This window comes from Ictidomys tridecemlineatus, chromosome 1 (assembly GCF_052094955.1).
Source record: "Ictidomys tridecemlineatus isolate mIctTri1 chromosome 1, mIctTri1.hap1, whole genome shotgun sequence".
NCBI lineage: Eukaryota > Metazoa > Chordata > Mammalia > Rodentia > Sciuridae > Ictidomys > Ictidomys tridecemlineatus.
Window position 1 is genome coordinate 190,483,144 of NC_135477.1, and position 23,380 is coordinate 190,506,523.

At 34.2% G+C, this 23,380-nt stretch overlaps 1 protein-coding gene across 1 annotated transcript in view; it reads right to left on the reverse strand.

Moving 5' to 3' along the window:
* Positions 1-23,380, reverse strand: part of LOC144367345 (uncharacterized) — a 66,383-nt gene that overhangs the window by 3,523 nt on the left and 39,480 nt on the right. Inside the window, exons 8-10 of the mRNA XM_078023240.1 lie at positions 21,499-21,605; positions 20,317-20,454; positions 17,822-17,886 (exon numbers count right to left, since the gene is read on the reverse strand). Coding sequence (XP_077879366.1) covers positions 17,822-17,886; positions 20,317-20,454; positions 21,499-21,605 — 310 coding nt within the window. The remainder of the gene's footprint in view (positions 1-17,821; positions 17,887-20,316; positions 20,455-21,498; positions 21,606-23,380) is intronic.

Genomic DNA, 23,380 nt, shown 5'->3' on the forward strand with positions numbered 1-23,380 from the left:
GGAATGTACAGAGAGTTGAAGCTGGAGACATATTTAAACATGTGCACTGCAATGGCACCAACTCAGACTGGGAATTTATATCCATGTGTTGGGGCTCAGTCCGATATATAAATCTGGCAGACACCATCCACAAGACATAAACTGAGCCTAGCAAATCAGGAGAATTTCTGGCATGGACAGTATTTCTCCTGGGGGTAACACTAGTCAGAGAGGCCAAAGAGAGCCTGTCCTCCTCTCCTCCCTTGACACAGCTGTGCCCAAGACCAGTGGCAGTTACTTCAAAATCTCAATGAGCAGGAGTGATGGACCTTGGTGCTTGAGGGCAGACCTAAGGAGGTAAGAAAGAACAGTACCCTGAAAAAACAGAACTGGTAAAGGACTGGCATCCCTGTCCCATGAATGTAGCCCTGAGGAGAAGAGTAAAGTAGAGTCCTAGGTGTGCACCAATTTATTTATGCCCAGTAACTCCCCATGAAGTGAAACACCTGGGGCAAAGACAGGACCTCACTGCCTCCCCTGAGAACATATTGTAGAACCTAGCATGATCTATTCCCTGGGGGTGGAGCTGACAGCACCTTTCACAGCTCCCCATACCATCCCATGGAGAATGGAAACTTGAGAAATGGAAAGACACTTTGGAAGAGACAGAAAGCACATACTCTCAGTAACAATCCTTTTTGCTTTTCTTTTTAGTTTTTGTATGTGTAGTGATGGATACATGAAGGACATTCATACACTTGTACATATTTGTTTATGCTTTCTCATTTGTACTATTCTGAAACATAGTTATTTTTCCTTACTCTGTTGTTAAGGGTTAAAGTTTTCAATTAGCCTATTTTGGATTGCGTTTGTGTTCTGTTTCAAACCTTTTATTTCTTTTGTTTCTATTTCTTTTCTCTTACAAACAGTCAAATTCCATTATTCTCACTTTACTCTTTATTTCTTTTACTTGTTTTTCCTTCTTCCTCATAAACAATACATCGTATATCACTTTGCTTCTGCCCTACTCATATCTTGAAACTGCTAATCCTTTTCTATCACCATTGCTTTTTTCTTCATAGTGAACTCTATTTTTAATTTCTCCCAGAACTCTTGGTTTATAAAACTCCACACACCACCACTAATGCTAAAGCAACAATTAATACAATTGAAGCTATAGAAAACACCTATTCTTTTATTTTATGAAAGATATAACTCATGATTACTTACTGTCGTTACTGATATAAGTTGATACATTTCTGTTTATTGTGCCAACTAACTTTGTGTGAAAATAAAAATTAAGTATGCAATTTAGTTCTATTTTTTTTATACACAGTTGGTTGCAATTACTTGGCTCCCCGCCTCCCGAAATCTGTGAGCCACAAGATATCTACAGGATCACTAGAAATGCACAGAATAGAAGTTCTGTTGTTAGAGATCCATTTTGACACATGAATAGACACACAAACAATATGAACAAGCAAGGGAACAAAGCATGCCAAACAAACCAGAATGACTCAAAAGCAGATTCCACAAAAACCACAGTGAAGAAAATATCAGAGAAGGAATTTTGAAAGTTTATATTTCAACTGATCTATGAGATAAAAGATAATGTAAAAAGTAAAATCACAGAGAAGACACAAGGAGTAAAAAATCAATAAGGAAATAGAAGTTCTAAAGAAAAATCAATCAGGAATTTTCAAAATTCAGAAATCAATAAACCAAATTAAAAATGCAATGCAAAGCATCACCAATACACTAGATGACTTAAAGAACAAATATTCAGGTAATAAAGAAGTAGTGCATAATCTTGAAAATAAAGTTCATCATGGAGAAAAGATGTTACCAGACCATGAACAGAATTGAAAAAAAATATATATGGGATAATAAGAAAAGGCCAAATTTAAGATACACTGTGATAGATGAAGGTATTGAATTTCAAAACAAAAAAATGAACAATCTTTTCAATGAAATAACTGAAAATTTCCAAAATCTTAAGAATGAAATGAAAAATTAAACACAGGAGGTATATACAACTCCAAATATATAGAATTACAACACTCCTAGCCACAATAGTATGAAAATGCCTAACATACAGAATAAGTATAGAATTTTACTTATAATAGAATTTTAAAACCTGATAGTGAAAAATGATTGGTCATTTTCAGAGACAAACCGATTCAGATCTCGGCTGATTTTTCAAAGACCCTAAAAGCTAGGAGGTCTTGAAATAATATATACTAAGCTCTGAAAGAAAATGGATTCTGCATAGAATACTAAATTATATCAGATTTTAATATGAGATAATAACATCCATAATAAACAAAAGTTAAAAAAATCACAACTGGAAAGCTGGCATTATAAAACACACTCAATAAATATTTTATTAAGAAAAAATAAAATATGCAAATAAAAACATACAGAAACTAAAACTAAAAGAGTAGTTAATCAAAGTAGAATCTATTTCAACTTGATAACTAGAAATGAACCAAAATAACAGGAAGCATAAATCATCTCTCAATAATAACACTGAATGTTAATGGACTCAAGTCATCAACACAAATACACTGGCAGATTGATTTGGAAAAAAAAGAACCCAACAATAGCCTGTCTCCAAAAGACTCACCTCTTAGACAAATATATACACAGACTAACTGTGAAAGGATGAGAAAAACATATCATTCACATGAATCTTATAAACAAGGTTATCTATTTTAATATCTGATATAATGGACTTTGGCAAAAGTTCATCAGAACAGATAAAAAATTCCATTTTCATACTGCTTAGTAGAGTAATACAACAGAAAGAAATAATAGTGGTAAATATATATGCTCCAAACTATGAAGCATCTAAGTAATCAAAGAGCTCCTTCTCAATATAGAGTCAAACAGATCACAACACAATAATATTGGGAACTTTAAGATGTGTCTCTCATCACTAGAAAGATCATACCAACAAGAGTTAAATATAAAATTAAAATTACAATAAATAATTTAGACTTAACAGAAATGCATAGAATATTTTACTCGTCAATGACTGAATACATTTTCTTCTTAGCTGCACAGGGAACATTTTCCAAAATAGACCATATTTTAGTACATAAAGCAACATTTCACAAATACCAAAAATAGAGCTAATACCTTAAACTCTGTCAGACCATAATGGAATAAAACTAGAAATCAACAAGATGAAAATTAAAAAAAAAAAAAACTAACACTAGGAGACTAAATTCACTATTGAATAATGAACAGATAGATGAACAAATCAGAGTTTAAATAAAAAATTAAATGTAAATGAGAAGAGTGATACAATATATAAAAACCTTTGGGACACTATGAAGGTAGTTCTAAGAGAAATGTTTATAGCATTGAGCCCATACATTAAAAGAATAGAAAGTTACTGAGTAAAATAATCTAACATTATATCTTAAAGACCTAGAGAAAAACACTAAAATAAGCAAAATAAAGGAAAAAATAAAAATCAAAGATGAAATTGATAAAATCAAGATGTAAAAACTGAAAAAGAAGTGAATCAAAAATTTTTTAAATGAACAAAATATATAAAAATTAACCAAGCTATCAGAGAAAAATGAAAAGTACCAAAACCTATGGTGAAAATGGAAATATCAGCACAGAGCATAAATTGAAGCTATTTTTTCAAAATCTATACTCCAATAAGGTAGAAAATCTAAAAGATATCAATAAATTCCAGGAGACATGAGCTATCCAAATTTAACCAGAAGTATATAGAAAATTTAAAGAGATTAATTTCAAATAATGAGAATAAAAAAGTCATCAAGACTCTACCAACAAAAAAAAGCCTAGGGCCAGATGGATGCTCAGCCAATTTCTACCAAACCTTTAAATTCTTTCATGAAATTGAAAAAGAGGGAATTCTTCAAATTCATTAAATGAAGCCTATCTCACACTGATACTAAGTCCAGACAAAGATACATCAAGAAAGGAAAAATTCAGACTAATATCCTTGATGAACATAGATGCAAAAATCCTCAATAAAATACTGCTAAATCTCATACAAAAATAGATTTTAAAAAATAGTGCACATGACCAAGTGGGTTTCATCCCAGGAATGCAACACTGATTCAACAAATGGAAATCAATAAATGTAATTCATCACACAAATAGATACAGAGATGAGAAAACACTTGATTATCAAAATAGATGCAGCATCTATTTTTTGCATAAAACCCCATCTTTTCATGCTTTAAACACTAGAAAAAATAGGAACGAAGGAATCATACCTCAACATTGTAAAAGCTATACATGACACACCCAAGGACAACATAATTATGAAGGGAGAACAACGACAGAATTTCTTCTAAAAATTGCAATGAGACAGGGATACCCACTTTCACGACTTCTATTAGTACACAATGCAACTCTTAGCAAATACAAAATGTAGAGATAATACTCTGCAATCTATCAGATCATAAGTGAATAAAACACCAGAAGACCAAATTCACAACTGAATGATAGAGAGCTGAACAAATCAGGTCCTTTTATCTCTTGCCAGAGCAATTTGGCAAAGGAATGTAATTAAAGGGATATGAATAGGAAAGGAAGGGCTAAAATGAGCACTGTTTGAAGAAAACGTGATTCTATATTAAGAAGATCCCCTCAAAAAAAAATACTCACTAGAAAGCTTCTAGAACACAAATGAATTCATCAAATTTCAGGATACAAAAGTAACATTCATAAATCAACTTTGTTTCTAAACTCCACTAAAAGATGAAGTAAACGAGAAATTAGGAAAATTATCCTATTCAAAACAGCATTAAAAAAACACTTGGGAAACAATCTAACAAAAAATAGACCTCTACAATGAAAATTACAGAACACTCAAGAAATAAATTGAGGAAGGTTCTAGGAATGGAAAGACTTCCCATGTTCTTGGATAGGCAGAATTAATATCGTCAAAATTACCATACTACCAAAAGTGCGATAAAATTTCAATGCAACTCCCTTCCAGAGCCCAAAGAAATGCTCTCCCTTCCAGAGCCCACAGAAAGAGATAAACAAGAGACTCAGAATACCCAAAACAATACCTAGCAAGAAAAATGAAGCAGGAGGTATCACAATATCAGACTTCAAATTACACTACAGAGCTATAAAGACAAAACCAGTATGGTATTGGCAACAAAACAGGTAAGACCACCAATGAAACAGAAGACAGAGACAAACCCACATAAATACAATTACCTCATTCTAGACAAAGGCACAAATATCATATACTGGTGCAAAGATAGCCTCTTCTACAAATGGTGCTGAGAAAATTTGAAATCAATATGTAGTAGAATTAAACTGAACCCTAATCCTCCCACCATGCACAAAAACTCAACTCAAAGTGGATCAATTACTTAGGTATTAGACCAGAATCCCTGCACTGGATAGAAGAATACTTAGGCCCAAAACTCCAACATATCAGCTCAGGAACTGACTTATTAATAAAATCTCTAAAGCAAAAGAAGTTGTTGGTGGGCCTGACCTTGGATCTACATGGAGGAATGCTCATCTTTCTCATTGTGCAGCAGGGATGTCCTAACATACAACACTATGTTTTGGAACAGAGTGTTGTCAGAACACTGGCAAGTACCATTTACCTGCTCCTTTGACAAGAAATTACTCCCCAGTTGGTACAAGGCAGTTGCTAGACTCTTGGTGGCAGGACTCCCATAATATTATATGTTGTGTATCCCCTCTGGCCTCTCATGACTGCTATATGTAAATTGGAACGTAGCCACTATGAAAGCTAGTTTTGCTGCATAATATAGCAAAAGCAATTATCTGAATCTGTTTTTGGAGGGGTTTCTGTATGCCCTCAAGCTCCCAAGAGTAGATGCTGAAAGGGCAGGCCCCTCAACACAAAGTGAAATCAATTTTAAATAAATGGTGCTCCATCAAATTAAGAAGCTTCTTCACAGCAAAGACAAAAAACCAGAACATGAAAAGTGAGCCAACACAATAGGAAAAAATACCTTTGCCACCTGCACCTCAGAAAATGCATTAACTTCCAGGATAAATAATAATAATAATAATAATAATAATAATAATAATAATAATAATAAGCTTAAAACTAATAATAACACCATCACCCATCTCTACCCATTTAATAAATGAGCAAAGAAATTCAACAGGCACTTCACAGAAGAAATACAGATGGTCAACAAATGTATGGAAAAAAACATCTACAGAAATTAGAGAAAAGCAATAAACAGATCAGGAACACAAAGCTTACAAAGACATTCCAGTGTAGGAGACAGCAAATATGCTCATCTCTTACTTCCAGCTACTTTTTCTATCTTATGTGTGGTACAAACAAAACTTTACTTCCCCTAGGGACAAAAGTGTTGAAAGATAACAACCTTCAGAGTTTATACACTCTTATCTATCCATACCACATGGTCATAGGGAAATACAGAAAGAAGCACTACAGAGGTAGCAGCAAGTTGTTATGTAGTAATAGTTGATATTTAAATAGGCTATGAACTCACTCATCTTTCAGAATGAGCCAAACACTGTTTCTCCATATAGAACAAATTCTTTCCCACTTCATTAAAACTATAAAACAAAACAACAACAACAAACGAATAAGACATTTACTCTGTGAGAATCTACTGGTAGGGCAGAGGAAAGAGCTAAGTGGTAATGTATTGCATAGAATGAAGGAGCTCTGGCTTCAATCTCAACAGTGAAATAAATAATGATGATGATGCTGACAATGATGGTGATGATGTGAAGGAGGAGGAGTAAAAAAGACTTGTACTATTAAAACTATATAAACTGAGTTTATATTCACCACTCAAAAGGAGTATTTCATTTCATGCATGCTATTCACATTCTAGTCTTATTTCACATGGCAAGGTAGATGTAAAAGACCATTTGATGACAATTTTATAAACTATAACTTTTTTAAAAAATATTTTTTAGTTGTAGTTGGACACAATTTCTTTATTTTATTTATTTTTATGTGGTGCTGAGGATCGAATCCAGTGTTTATCATGTGCTAAGTGAGCATTATACTACTGAGTCACAACCTCAGCCCAAACTATGATTTTTTGAGACTTTTAAATTCCATAACGAAGAGTTTATCTGGTCCCAGGGGAGCGGGATGGTCCATTTAGTACTGTGTTATACAATATGATGTCAATTTTCTCAATCCTCCTCATAAGTGGAAGATGTTTATAGACTTCACACTTCTTCAGCATGCAATCTATATGTCCTCATGTCCTATACTGATGTAAAAAAGTACTGAAAGTGGAAGACAACAGCTTTAAATGTAGCCCACTCACAGAGAATGTGCCTCAATTTCATGATGTTATGGGTTCAATCACTGGCACCACAAAAGCACTGAGATCTATTTTTTTTTTGAAATATATTTTTCCCTTTCCTGTTTAATTGTTACCTGAATGATTCATGGACATTTATACATATTCATAATTCTTTTTCTCATTTGTAGTTTTTTTTTTTGGTACTGGGGATTGAACTTGGGGATATTCAACAACTGAGCCACATCCCATCCCTGCTTTGTATTTTATTGAGAGAAAGGGTCTCACTGTGTTGATTAGCACCTAGCCATTGCTGAGGCTGGCTTTGAACTCACAATTCTCCTGTCTCAGCCACCCAAGCTGTTGGAATTATAGGTTTGTACCACTGAACCCAGAGATTTCTAGCATTATTGAAGCAACTTATTTTTAATAGATCGATATTTTGACCTACCAATAAAGAAAAGTCCACAACTAGATAAATTCTCTGGCAATTCCTACGAAACCCTTAAAGAAGAACTAACACCAATACTCCTAAAATTATTCCATGAAATAGAAAACGAAATAGAAAAGGATGAAACCAAGGAAGAAAAGGAGTACAAACAATGCGGGACAGCCTAAATATTCAGGAGGACCTAGAGGCATCAGAAAAATGGTCAAATAAAGAACTCAAAAAATACCTTAGACAGATGGAATAGAACCTTAAAGAGGATATGAGACAGCAGATTCAAACAGTAAAAGAACACATTGAAAATGAATTACATAAAGAGATAAAAGAAGAAATTAAGCATCTTTATCAGGAGATAGAGATTATAAAGAAAATCAAATTCTAGAAGTGAAGGAAACTATAAACCAAATTAAAAACTCAAATGAGAGTATCACTAACAGAGTGGAGCAAGTAGAAGCCAGAACATCAGATAATGAAGACAAAATATATCGTCTTGAAAAGAGTCTAGCCAACTCAGAAAGGCTGGTAAAAAATCACGAGAAAAACATCCAAGTGATATGGGATAACATAAAAAAACCAAACTTAAGAGTCATCAGGATAGAGGAAGGTATAGAGGTTCAAACCAAGGGAATGAGCAATCTGCTGGATGAAATAATTATAGAAAACTTTCCAGAAATAAAAAAGGAAATGGATATACAAATTGTAGATGCATACAGGACACCGAGCATACAAAATCACAGTACACCAATGCCAAGACACATTGTTATGAAGATATCCAATATACAGAACAAAGAGAAAATATTAAAAGCTAGAAGAGAATGGAATCAGATTACATTCAGGGGTAAAGCAATAAGGTTAACAATAGATTTGTTCATAACAGATGCTGAAAGCGAGAAGATCCTGGAACAACATATTTCAAACACTGAAACACAATGGATGACAACCAAGAATTTTGTATCCAGCAAAATTAAGCTTCAGGTACGACAACGAAATAAAAATCTTTCATGATAAACAAAAGTTAAAAGAATTTGCAGCCAGAAATCCAGCATTGCAAAGCATCTTGAGCAAAACACTACACAAGGAAGAAATGAAAAACAATAACCAAAACCAACAGTGGGAAGTGCCTCAGTAAAGACAGAGGGCAGGGGAAAGCTTATCATGGAGAAACAAACTAAATTTTTTAAAAAAGACAAATAATCAAACATGGCTAGAAGTACAAACCATATATCACTAGTAACTCTAAACGTTAATGGCTTAAACTCTCCAATAAAGCGACATAGGCTGGTAACATGGATTTAAAAAACAAATCCAACAATATGCTGCCTCCAGCAAACACAGCTTATTGGAAAAGACACACACAGGCTGAAGGTGAAAGGTTGGGAAAAAATATACAACGCACACGGTCCTTATAAGCAAGCAGGGGTGGCCATCCTCATATCGAATAAAATTGACTTCAAGATTAAGTTAATCAAAAGGGATAAGGAAGGACATTACATACTCTTAAAAGGAACCATTCGCCACAAGATATAACAATTATCAATATTTATGCACCAAATAATGGTGCTGCGACGTTCATAAAACAAATTCTCCTCAAGTTCAAGAATCAAATAGACCACAAAACAATAATTATGGGTGACTTCAACACACCTCTCTCACCATTGGACAGATCCTTGGGAATCAACCTAACAAAAGAGGTGAAAATACTTGGGAATCAACCTAACAAAAGAGGTGAAAGATTTATACAATGAAAACTACAGAACTCTAAAGAGAGAAATAAAAGAAGATCTTAGAAGATATAAAAATATACCCTGTTCATGGATAGGCAGAACTAACATCATCAAAATGGTGATATTACCCAATGTTCTCTATAGGTTTAATGCAATGCCAATCAAAATCCCAATGGCATTTCTTGTACAAATAGATAAAGCAATCATGAAATTCATATGGAAAAATAAAAGACCCAGAATAGCAAAAGCAACTCTAAGCAGGAAGTGTGAATCAGGTGGTATAGCGATACCAGATTTCAAACTATATTACAGAGCAATAGTAACAAAAACAGCATGGTACTGGTACCAAAACAGGCCGGTGACCAATGGTACAGAATAGAGGACCCAGAGACTAATCCATAAAGTTACAACTATCTTATATTTGATAAAGGGGATAAAAGCATGCAATGGGGGAAGGATAGCATCTTCAACAAATGGTGCTGGGAAAACTGGAAATCCATATGCAACAAAATGAAACTGAATCCCCTCCTCTCGCCATGCACAAAAGTTAACTCAAAATGGATCAAGAAGCTTGATATCAAATCAGAGACTCTGCGTCTGATAGAAGAAAAAGTTGGCTCTGATCTACATATTGTGGGGTCCGGCTCCAAATTCCTTAATAGGACACCCATAGCACAAGAGTTAATAACAAGAATCAACAAATGGGACTTACTTAAACTAAAAAGTTTTTTCTCAGCAAGAGAAACAATAACAGAGGTAAATAGGGAGCCTACATCCTGGGAACAAATTTTTACTCCTCACACTTCAGATAGAGCCCTAATATCCAGAATGTACAAAGAACTCAAAAAATTAAACAATAAGATAATAACCCAATCAACAAATGGGCCAAGGACCTGAACAGACACTTCTCAGAGGAGGACATATAATCAATCAACAAGTACATGAAAAAATGCTCACCATCTCTAGCAGTCAGAGAAATGCAAATCAAAACCACCCTAAGATACCATCTCACTCCAGTAAGATTGGCAGCCATTATGAAGTCAAACAACAACAAGTGCTGGTGAGGATGTGGGGAAAAGGGTACTCTTGTACATTGCTGGTGGGACTGCAAATTGGTGCGGCCAATTTGGAAAGCCGTATGGAGATTCCTGGGAAAGCTGGGAATGGAACTACCATTTGACCCAGCTATTGCCCTTCTCGGACTATTCACTGAAGACCTTAAAAGAGCATACTACAGGGATACTGCCACATCAATGTTCATAGCAGCACAATTCACAATAGCTAGACTGTGGAACCAACCCAGATGCCCTTCAATAGATGAATGGATTAAAAAAATGAGGCATTTATACACAATGGAGTATTATGCAGCACAAAAATTACAAAATCATGGAATGTGCAGGGAAATGGATGGCACTAGAGAAGATTATGCTACGTGAAGCTAGCCAATCCCTAAGAAACAAATGCCAAATGTCTTCTTTGATATAATGAGAGCAACTAAGAACACAGCAGGGAGGAAGAGCAGGAGGAAAAGATTAACATTTAACAGAGACATGAGGTGGGAAGGAAAGGGAGAGAAAAGGGAAATTGCATGGAAATGGAAGAAGACCCTCATTGTTATAGAAAATTACATATAAGAGGTTGTGAGGGGAATGGGAAAAAAAACAAGGAGAGAAATGAATTACAGTAGATGGGGTAGAGAGAGAAGATGGGAGGAGAGGGGAGAAGGGAGAGTAGAGGATAGGAAAGGTAGCAGAATACAACAATTACTAATATGGCATTATGTAAAAATGTGGATGGTTCAACCTATGGAAATCAACACAGGATTCATTAATAGACTTAAAAACATGACATAATTATCTCAATAGTTGAAGAAAGAGAATTTGACAGAATACAGCATCCATTCATGTTCAAAATGGTAGAAAATATAGGGATAATATGAATGTAACTGAACATTTTAAAAGCTCTATACCAAAAACCCCAAGACTAACATGATTCCAAATGGAAAAAAATGAAACATTCTTTCTAAAAACTAGAAAAAGACAAGGGTGCCCTCTTTCACCACTTCTATTCAACATATGAACTTTGAAATTCTAATCAGAACAGTTTGGAAAGAGAGATTAAAGGGATATGAATATGAAAAGAAGAGCTCAAAATATCCCTATTTGCCGACAACAATATTTTATACGTAGAAGACACAAAACTACACCACAAAATTTTTAAAACTCATAACCACACTCAGCATAGTAGCAGGATATAGAATTAACACTCATAAATCAATTATGATCCTGTACACAAATTGTGCATCAGCTGATGAATCACAATGGATTCAAAACAATTTAAAAAATAAAATAATCAGGAAACAATCTAAGAAGTGAAAGACCTCTATTATGAAAATTACCAAACACTAAAGAAAGAAATTGAAGAAGACCGTAGAAGATGAAATATTTCAAATGTTCATGGATTGGCAGAATTAATGTTACCAAAATTGACATACTACCAAAATGCTATAGTTTTAATGAAACTCCTATTAAAATGTCAATGATATTTCACAAAGAAATAGAAAAAGCAATCATAAAATTCACTTGGAAAAACAAAAAGCCCAGAATATTCAAAACAATCCTTAGTGAAAAAAAGTGAAGGAGACAGCAGACATCACAAGATCTGCTCTCAAATTATACTATAGTGCTACAAAAATGGCATGGGATTGGCACCAAAACAGGCAAAATGTCCAATGGAACAGAAAAGACATCACAAAGACAAAAATCACATACATTCTGTCTTGTTAATCTAGACAAAGGCACCAACAACATACATTAAAAGAAAAGACAGCCTCTTAAACAAATGGTACTGAGAAAACTGGAAATATGCATGTGGCAGAATCAAATTGAACCCCTACCCCTATCCCTGCACAAAACTCAACTCAAAGTACATCAAGGAACTAGGCATTAAACCAGACATCCTGTACCCACTAGAAGAAAACATAGGCCCAACTTTCCATCATCTTGGCTTAGGAACTGACTTCCTCAACAAGACTTCTAAATTGCATCAAATAAAATCAAGAATCGATAAATGGGAAGGAAACAAAGTAAAAAGCTTTCTCACAGGAAAGAAAATTATCAAGAACATGAACAGAGAACCTACAAACTGGGAGAAAATCTTTACCACCTGCACCTCAGAACATTAGTCTTCTGGATATATAAAGAATTCAAAACAAACCAGCACAGGAGGCTGAAAGAGGAGGATCAAGAGTTCAGATCCATCCAGCTTCAGCAATGGTGAGGCACTGAGCAACTCTATGTCTAAATAAAATGCAAAACAGAGCTGGGTATGGGGCTCAGTGTTATAGAACTAGCCTTGCAGGTGTAAGACCCTGTGTTTGATCTTCAGCATTACATAAAAATAAATAAATAAATAATAAACAAGTAAATAAGTAAATTGTGTCCATCTACAACAAAAATAATAAAAATAAAATAAAACACAGGGCTGGGGATGTGGCTCAGTGGTTGAGTGCCCCTGAGTTGAATCCCCACTACTTGCCCCCATGAAAAAAAAATAAAAAAACTTAACACACACACACACAACCCAATATAGTTAATATTCTCTTCTAGTGGTCATAGGATGTCAATAAATGTGCAAAGGATCTGAAACTGGTTGTTCACAGAACAAGAAATACAATTGGTGAGCAAATATATTTTTTAAATGCTCAATATCCAACCATCAGTGTATGAGGGTACCCTTTTCCTGCATCCTCACCAGCATTTGTTGTTGTTTGTCTTCATCATGGCTGCCATTCTTACTGAAGTGAGATAGTATCGTAGGGTAGTTTTAATTTCCCTTTCTATGATTGCTAGAGATGGTGAGCATTTTTTCATATATTTATTGATTGATTGTATATCCTCTTCTGCGAAGTGTCTGTTCCGGTCCTTGGCCCATTTGTTGACTGGATTATTTGTGTGTGTGTGTGTGTGTGTGTGTGTGTGTGTGTGTGTGTGTTTAGCGTTTTGAGTTCTTTGCATACCCTAGAGATTAGAGCTCTATCTGACGTGTGAGGGGTAAAAATTTGTTCCCAGGATGTAGGCTCCCTATTCACCTCACATATTATTTCTCTTGCTGAGAAAAAACTTTTTAGTTTGAATTCATCCCATTTGTTAATTCTTGGTTTTAACTCTTGTGCTACAGGCATCTTATTAAGGAAGTTGGGGCCTAGCTCCACATGAGGAAGATTAGGGCCTACTTTTTCTTCCATTAGATGCAGAGTCTCTTGTTTAATTCCTAGACCCTTGATCCATTTTGAGTTAACTTTTGTGCATGGTGAGAGAGAGGGATTCAATTTCATTTTGTTGCATATGGATTTCCAGTTTTCCCAACACCATTTGTTGAGGATGCTATATTTTCTCCAGTGCATACTTTTAGTACCTTTGTCTAATATAAGGTAGTTGTACTTTTGTGGGTTAATCTCTGTGTCCTCTATCCTATACCATTGGTCCACCAGCCTGTTTTGGTGCCAGTACCATGCTGTTTTTGTTACTATTGCTCTGTAGTATAGTTTAAGATCTGGTATAGTGACACCATCTGTTTCACTCTTCCTGCTTAGAATTTCTTTTGCTATTCTGGGTCTCTTATATTTCCAGATGAAATTCATAATTGCTTTTTCTATTCATGTGAGGAATGTCATTGGGATTTTGATCAGAATTGCACTGCTGGTGAGATTGTAAATTGGTGCAGCCAATTTGGAAAGCAGTATGGAGATTCCTTGGAAAACTGGGCATGTAACCACCATTTGACCCAGCTATTCTTCTTCTAGGACTATACCCAAAAGACCTAAAAGGAGCATACTACAGGTACTCAGCCACATCAATGATTATAGTAGCACAATTCACAATAACTAGACTGTAGAGCCAACCTAGATGCCCTTCAATAGATGAATGGATAAAAATATGTGGCATATATACACAATGGAATATTACTCAGCACTAAAAAATAATAAGATCATGGCATTTGCAGGGAAAAGGATGGCATTAGAGCAGATTATGCTAAGTGAATTTAGCCAGTCCCCAAAAAACAAATGCCAAATGTCTTCTCTGATATAAGGGGGTAACTCAAAATGGGGAAGAGAGAAAAAAGCATAGGAAGAAGATTACCTATACACAGGAAAGAGGGGTGGGAGGAAAGGAAGGGAGAAAGGGAATTGCACGGATGGTGGAAGGAGAGCCTCACTGTTATACAAACCACATGTATGAAGATGTGAGAAAAAAAAGGAATAGTGCTACCTTAGATTAAGAAGAGAGAAGTGATGGGAGGGGAGAGGAGAGGTTGGAAAGATTGTAAGGATAGTAGAATGGAATAGACATTATTATTATTGGTGTATATATGTGAATGCATGATCAATGTGAATCTACAACCTGTATACTCAAAAAAATGAGATATTGTATCTCATGTGGTTCAAATGTATGATATGTCAAGGTCATTGTACTGTCATGTGTAACTAACTGAAACAAATAAAAATAAAAAACGAATTGTAGTGCAAAAAAGTACATGTAAAATGGCATAAATTGACATAAACATACTTTATATTCAGAGGTAAAATTGTGCTTTATATGTGTAATAAAGATTGTAGTGCATTCCACTGTTATCGTGCACTTAAAAAATTATAAAATCAATAAAAAGTAGAAAAAATGCTAAATTTCTCTAGAAATTAGAAAATGCAAATCAACACTACATTGATATTCCATTCTTGGTCCAGTCAAAATAGGAATTATCAAGAATACAAGGAACAATAAATGCTGGAGAGAATGTGAGAAAAAAGTTACACTCATACTTTGCTAGTGAGACTGCAAATTGGTGCAAGTACTCTGGAAAACAGTATGGAGATTCCTCTAAGAATTTGGAATGGAAACACCATTCAACGCGTTATCACCCCAGTTGAATCTTGATTTTATTTGTTGCAATTTAGAAGTCTTGTTGAGGAAATCAGTTCCTAAGTTGACATGATGGAGAGTTGGGCATGTATGTATATTATACACACACACACACACACACACACACACACATATATACACACACATACACACACATATACACACACACACAAATATATATATATATATATCCAAAGGACTTTAAATCAATATACTACAGTGACACAGCCACATCAATGTCTACTGCAGCCCAATTCACAATAGTTAAGCTAAGGAAACAACCTAGGTGAGTTTCAACAGATGAAAGGTTAGAGAAAATGGGGTACATATACACAATGGAGTATTTCTTATCCATAAAGAAGAATGAAATTTATGGCACTTGCTGGTAAATGGATGGAACTTGAGACTATTATACTTAGTGAAATAAGCCAATACCAAAAAAACCAAAGGCCAAAAGTTCTCTCTGATCCTAAATAGAATCAGATGTAGCCCATGTATGTAAAAAATACACTCTACTGTCATATCTAAAAAAATAAAATAAAACCTGGTGCTGAAAAAAATTAAAAATAAGAACAGCGATAAAAAGCTTTAACCTAACACACACATTTAGTAGTGGAAAGAGACGACTAAAATTCAGTGGTCTGGACACACTAAAGGAAGACTAGAAATAAATGAAGAAACTCTTACAGAATTTTGCAAGTTTGAGATCTTCATTTATGCAGGTTCTCAGCCTAGGTATCTCCCATATATTTGCAGACACCATATTATTGACAAGTATGGAGGAACCACCACAGAAAATGCATTTCAGATACTCTACTGCCTATATCACTATTTCACTAACATGACTCCACTCTCACAACACTGACAAAGAAAGTTGTTACTTAACAGTGCAAGCTATCACCATTCAGGAGTCACAGATTGGACATAGGAAATGACAACAGAGACACCATTTGGAAAATAATTCAACATCACACATTTAATCAATAGCATAAGACACATCATCCAGGGAAAACAGTTTCCTAAGCAGACACTCAAATAAATGTGGAAAAGATATATATCCTTGAAGATGTACAAATTTCAATATAGAAAAATAAGAAAGATAAAAAGCAAAGTAGCATGACTGTTTTATAGTTAATTACCCTAGAAACTATTTCTAAAGATAATGCAATATAAAAAATGCCAGAATAAAATTCAAAAAAATGTTAAAATAGTGAATTATTTCAAAGATGAAGCAAAGAAAAACTGAGTAGATTAAGGAAAACAATGCATGGCATGAGAAAACAATTCAATACAGATTCTGAAAAAGAATCAATTAAAATCTTGAAAATAAAGAGCTCAATACCTCAAATAAATATATCCAGTTGAAGTTAGACCCATAGACTAGATCAAGTGAAAGAAAAAATATCAGAGATTGAAGTTGATGATGAAATAGCACATTCAGACAATATCAACAACAATCAAAATAATTGTAAACAAATTACAAAACCACTAGATACAATTCATAGACTACTTTTATGAATCACTGGTACACATAATGGAGAAGAGGTACAGGCTACAGGCAATGCAAGCTTTCTCAGTGAATAAAAGAAACTATTTCTTATCTCTTGTGAAAGTTATGGACATCCAGGTATAGGATTTTAGAATACCAAATGGACATGGCCCAAAAAGTATTTCTCCAAATCATAGTCTATAAAATTACCAAAGGTAAACTGAAATCTATAATAAGTGCCAAAGCAATTATAAACAGATCAGAAAAATATTAGACTTCTGAGTAGAAATTTTAAGGCCCAGGAAATGGTATATTTCAAACCCCAAATAAAAATGTTAAAAAAGAAACAAAGACGATAATTGTAAAATGGATGGAAAAGGTGATCATCGTGTTAAGGTGAAAAAATCAGAAACAAAACCCCAATTATCACATTCTCTTCCTAACGTGGAATCTGGGAAAAAAATAAGAATGACTAGAAAATGATGGAGGGAACATTAAGGAAGAGGGAAGGTAACTGGGGATGAAAAAGGGAGTAGAGGGGAAAATGGAAGTAAGGAGAGTGATCAGGATTCAAGTATTGTATATGTGTGTATAGAAATATCACTGTGAAATTCACTAATGTAGGCACTCAATAGGAACTGATATTAACAGTTGACATTATAACAAGTCCAATCTGCTATCATGTGACCATATATGAAACAGAATGTATAATTTAAAAATATTCTTACTTCTGCAAAGACATAAAATTTCAGGGTCAAAATTAATGTAAAATTTCTTCAGACAATATCATTTAGATGATAAATTTCTTATAGTTAATTATTAAGATATCCTGGATTCTATATGAGCAAGAAAGATATAAAAATATGAATGGAATTTGAACATTTATTTTTTTCCACTCTTCTTTTGTGATCAAACATTCTTACTCTTATTTACACAGGGCATGAACACCAAGAGTAACTCATTTTTTTAAGTCTTACCTGGATTGAAATTTACTGATGTTCTAGATTGTTCTTTCATGTATTGAAGAATTAAATCCCTGTTTCTGTATTTGAAAAAAGTAATAAAATTGGTATTTTAACACTCATATGAAAACACTGACCAAATATAATTCAATACTTTATAATGTTTTAGATCTAGTATCAGAACTTTTTCATATGCTCTCCTAATCTGTATGCCCTATAAACATTTTGTTAACTTGAAAATTATTTGTACAATGTTTTTTTCTGTTTTGTGAGATGGTATTTCATGATGATGGTCAGGCTGATCTTAAATCAGTGGGCTCAAGCAATTGTCCTGCCTCAGGCTCTTAAGTAGCTGGGGTAAATGTATGTGTCACTGCACACACAGCGTGAAGTTAAAGAAGAAAAAAGATGAAATGATCATTAATTGACAACAGGACAGGTAAATATATTAACTAGTGTAGCTTGAACTCAGAAAATGCCCTGTCTCTGTAAAAAATAGTTTTTTGTTCTTACACAACTTCTTTCTCTTAGGCTTAAGGCCTTTTAAAAAATAAGGGTAGTATCACTTTAGTTCACCAGGTTGTTATGGAGATTTACTAAGATAATATTGAAACATGTTAAGCAAAATAGTAAAATAATGGCATACTTAACTACTTACAATCTCAGCTAGAACTAATGTGCATTTTTCATAGGTTCTAATATTCAAAAGTTAAAATTATTTTTAAAAATGCTTGTGTCCTAATTTTCATGATCAATTGGGCTTTTCTTTGTGCTTTGTAACTCAAAGCAAATCAACAATTAATTTATAACTATTTATAAATATCTCCTTAAATTAGAGAATATAATCATCCCCTCTGTGAGACTAATCAATAATAACAAAGGCAAGAAATTAACAAATGCCAAAAACTTGGACTACTACTATTTCTTCTCTACCTAGTTGAACAGAATCAGCAGATAAGCGTAGCTACATTTCCATGTTGATCTCCAACTGACTTGGAACACAAAATTTTCTTTAACACAATGGATACTGAGGAGTCATGATGGGGCTCACCTCTCTTAGATTCAATGAATCTGCTTCATATATTCCTTTTGAGGCAGACCTTAATAAATGCTGAAAACTTTAGGCAGCAATTCCAACAGCTTGGAAATTTCCATTACTTGGGAAAACTACTAGAAGTGCCAATCTAAATTGGCACTCACCATGGAAAACAGTGATGTGGAACCCGCTGCAGTCAAAGGAAATCTATTTCAAGGGATGGAAGGATTTGGGGCACAGATCTGTTAGCCAGGATGACAGAAAACTCTGATTTCTTCCAGAGATTACTTGAAGCTTTACTTGAAGTTTTCTAATAGATTTGAATGATTTTAATTTTATGACAGAAAAGACAAAGTCCTAAAAGGATAATGCACCAGAAAGGGCAAGGCTAATATGGGGATTCCACATAAGGTTCCTAAAAGGGTGAAAGGGTCAGAGTGCTTAGTATTTGTTGGCCAAAGCTAGAGGCCAAGCTGTCAAAGCAGAGTGCTTCTGCTGGAAACAACTGTTGAATAAAAAAGCGTAAGTGCATGAGAAATAAAAAGAGTGTTGAGTCTAAGTGTGGGTTACCATGAAGACTCAGGGATTGGATCAGTCAGGATATTTTGAAATAAAAGCTCTTCATTACCAGACTGCAGGGCCAGGTCTGGCAGAAACACCACAGCAACAGAACTGACAAAGGAACAATTTAAAAATCTATTTATTCCCCTCCATCTGACTACAGAATTATCTTCCTTACACTTCAAGGATATCATTAGGTCCCTGATAAATTAAAGGGGGATGGTAGAATAGCTAACTTCAGCTAAACAGGGAATTTCAAGACTCAAATAGCAAATTATAAAATCATAGGTGTGATACTATCTCTCCCTGTGAGGAGGGGTTATGCTTGAAATGAATTGGATAATGCTGGAAACCCTAAGGATAAAGGTTTACAAAGTCCTAAGATATTAGCTAGTGGTATATCTCAGTGGTAGGAAAATTTCCCAGCATGCATGAGAAGAAAAAGAAAGGAGAGGGGAAGATAGAGGAGAGAACAAACCTTGAAGGTGACTCATGCACACATCACTACTTATTTTTTAAAAAATAACTAATCCATTTTAATTATGTATATATGACAGTAGAGTGCAATTTGATTCATTGGACACAACTGCAACAACTTTCATTTCTGATTTCACAGGATGTACCATTGTATCATATATGCAGTCATACCTGTACCAAGGTAATAATGTCTATCTCACTCCACCATCTTTCTTGCCTCCATTACCCCTCCCCATCTTTCTCTTTTCCCAATCAAAGTATCATCACTGCTTCTTGGCTAGACTTTGAAGTGTTTCTGACTAATGAACTGTCCTAACTCACTAAGGTTCCATACATAGTAATGCTATGAAATCTCACCTCATATATAAGATGCAACAGGTGTAACTATTGTGTATGTACATCTAATGTTGATTAGTATTGTAATGTAAATACTTACGCAGTATTTCCACTAGCAATGGCATAAGACAAGGCAATCTCTCCACAATTATCTGAAGCAGACACATTAACACCACATTGAAGCAGCAGCTCAGCTATGTATGTTGATTTATGTTCCACAGCCAACATGAGGGCTGTTCTAAAATAAGAGAGATAACTTCAAATTTAGATATTTTAATAAGTTTATTTAAAAAGCCATTGTAATACATTTTACCAATTTGACATCTAGCTTTACATACACTAACAGACATATACATCTTGGAAGATCAAATCTTTATCTTTCTAAATCATTTGTAAATCTAAAAGGAAAACAAACACATAAAAAAATAAATCATGTGTCCCAAAAGGGGAGAGTTACAAACTTAAAATCCTTCAATGAACATTAATTATGATGAGGTCATTCATCTGGAGTTGGCAAAGATTTCAATGAATAAAGCTCCATTTCTTTCTTAGAGTGATGTAATATATTGTAACTCACAGTCAGCCAAAGGTCAAGGAGTAAAAAAGGTATTTGCAGGTATAACATAATAACAGTAGCACTGGTGATACTAATAATAATTGTTGCTTCAGTCATTCACTCTGAGAAGCATATGCCAGGCATTGAAATCAATGCTACATGTATAATCTTGCAACCAGATTTCAAGCATATGTTACACTCTTTTTCATTATAAATGTTCAAAATTTGTTAAGACTAATTAGACGTCACTTAGGAAAAATCTGAAATCAATATTCTACAAATTAAGTAATTTAAAGCAAATAGTCATATAAAGGAAAAAATAATTCTCAATGTCCATCTGTACTCAACACAGCATTTCCAAAAGAAAACTATACCAGAAGATGAAATATTGCAGAGAATTTAAAAAGTTCAATACTGAATAAAAGCACAAACTAAAAGTCTATATTTTACAAAACTAACATGAAAACTCTAGCTAACACAAGATTATGTGATCAACAAAATCAAATAGTAATCATCAGCCAATAATTCTAAGGGCATGTGAATCATACTACATACTCTTATTTGTGTTGCTCAGTTTGAATAATTGCTTTTCTCCTTAATTTTAGTGTGTGTTCATAAATTTCACTCTATTCCAATGATTATGTCATTTCCATTAATTTAATATTTTTAACTTGAGTGATTTTACTACAATATTAACCTTTTTCCAAAAAATATAAAGTACTATACCTTCCCTTATCATCAACTTCATGTATGTTTGCTTTATTCTTAATAAAAAATTCTACCATCATCTTTCTGTTTTTCTTTATGGCGAGTAAAAGTGGTGTTTGGCCACTCTGAAAAACAACAAATATAGTTTATTCACAAAATTACTATTTTTCAACTGAAGTTAACCTTACAAAATACTGTATGAACATCAGCATATAATAATAATGTAAATTAAGAGTAGCCACTCTCTTCTCTTCCCATTCTGCTTCCATACGTGCTGCTCTTTCATTTTGAGATGCCTCTCCTCTGCCTAGAGTGGCCACATGAACTCCAGCATTTCTAAAACTGCTTCATACATTTACTGTTTCCATGGATCTTTGCTGCTGTCAACCATTCATCCTGGCATCTTGGAGTTATGTAACATGAACCCTCCTCAACCAAGAGCATCTTTAGAACATAAACTGTATTTTATACCCCAATAGACCCATTCCCTAATACATATTAGTAAAGGACGTAAGTATTATATTTCACTAACAAGCCAAATTCTCAACCCACTAGTAGGGTGTATAAATCATATTCTGAAGAACGTCTACTTTTCCAGTAATACCAAGCCTCATAGAAAAGATTCCTTGTTTTACTGTTTGAGAAAATTTACACAACTGTGCATTGTATGTCCAGTAGTACAGAAATACCTTTTCCATTGCTTAACACCTACTTGACACTGATTTTTTATTGGAGATATTCACATGTGAACAATTGAAGTTACAGGAATATATTTCTGAGAGCTTTTCCAGCAACATGGAAGTTTTCTCCATGTTATACAAGTCCACTTGATTCTTTTTTATTTATGAAATCAGAATCCCAGATTCCAATGTAAGGAATTTCTGCTTAAAATTGATAGAGTCTGAGTAAACTATGTTGCTTTTTCATAATTGTTCCTGTGTCTTCTCTTATTATAAGTTGAAAGATATTTATCTTACATGTCAGAAAGTTCAATACAAAAAAATATTATTTTCATGCAATTGGAGAAAATTTTTCCAACTAATCCACTGAGAGGGGATTAACAAAAAGAAATAACCAACTCAAAAAAAAATTAACACAGAGCTGGGATTATGGCTCAGTGGTAGAGCATTCACCTAGCACATGTGAGGCCCTGGGTTTGATCCTCAGCAGCACATAAAATAAATAAAATCAATGTATTGTCTCCAATAAGAATTAAAATATAAATATTTTTTAAAACTCCAAACAAACAAAAAAACCACCCAGTCAATAACTGAGCAAAAGAACTAAACAGAAATTTCTCAAAAGAAACACAAATGTCCCAACTATATATAAAAAAAAGTCTTCTACATCTCTAGCAATTATGTTAATGCAAATAAAAACTACACTAAGACTTTATCTTACTCCAGCCACAATGGTAATTATCAAGAACACAAACAGTAATATATACTGGTAAGAATGTGGGGCTGGGGATGTGGCTCAAGCGGTAGCACGCTTGCCAGGCATGTGTGTGGCCCAGGTTCGATCCTCAGGACCACATACAAAGATGTTGTGTCTGCTGAAAATGAAAAAATTAATAATAATAAATATATTCTCTCTCTCTCTCTCTCTCTCTCTCTCTCTCTCTCTCTCTCTCTCCCTCCCTCCCTCCCTCTGCCTCTCCTTCTCTCTCTCCCTCTCCCTCTCCCTGGTTAAAAAAAAAAAGAATGTGGGGGTAAGGCACACGTTTACACTGTTGGTGGGACTACATACTAGTACAACTACCCTGGAAAACAGTTTGGAGATCTCCCAAAATCTAAGAAGGGAACCACAACATGAAACAGCTATCCCATGACTCAGTATTTTCCCAAAATTAGTAAAACAAAATTTTACGTGTAACTGTATATTAATACAGTCACATGTG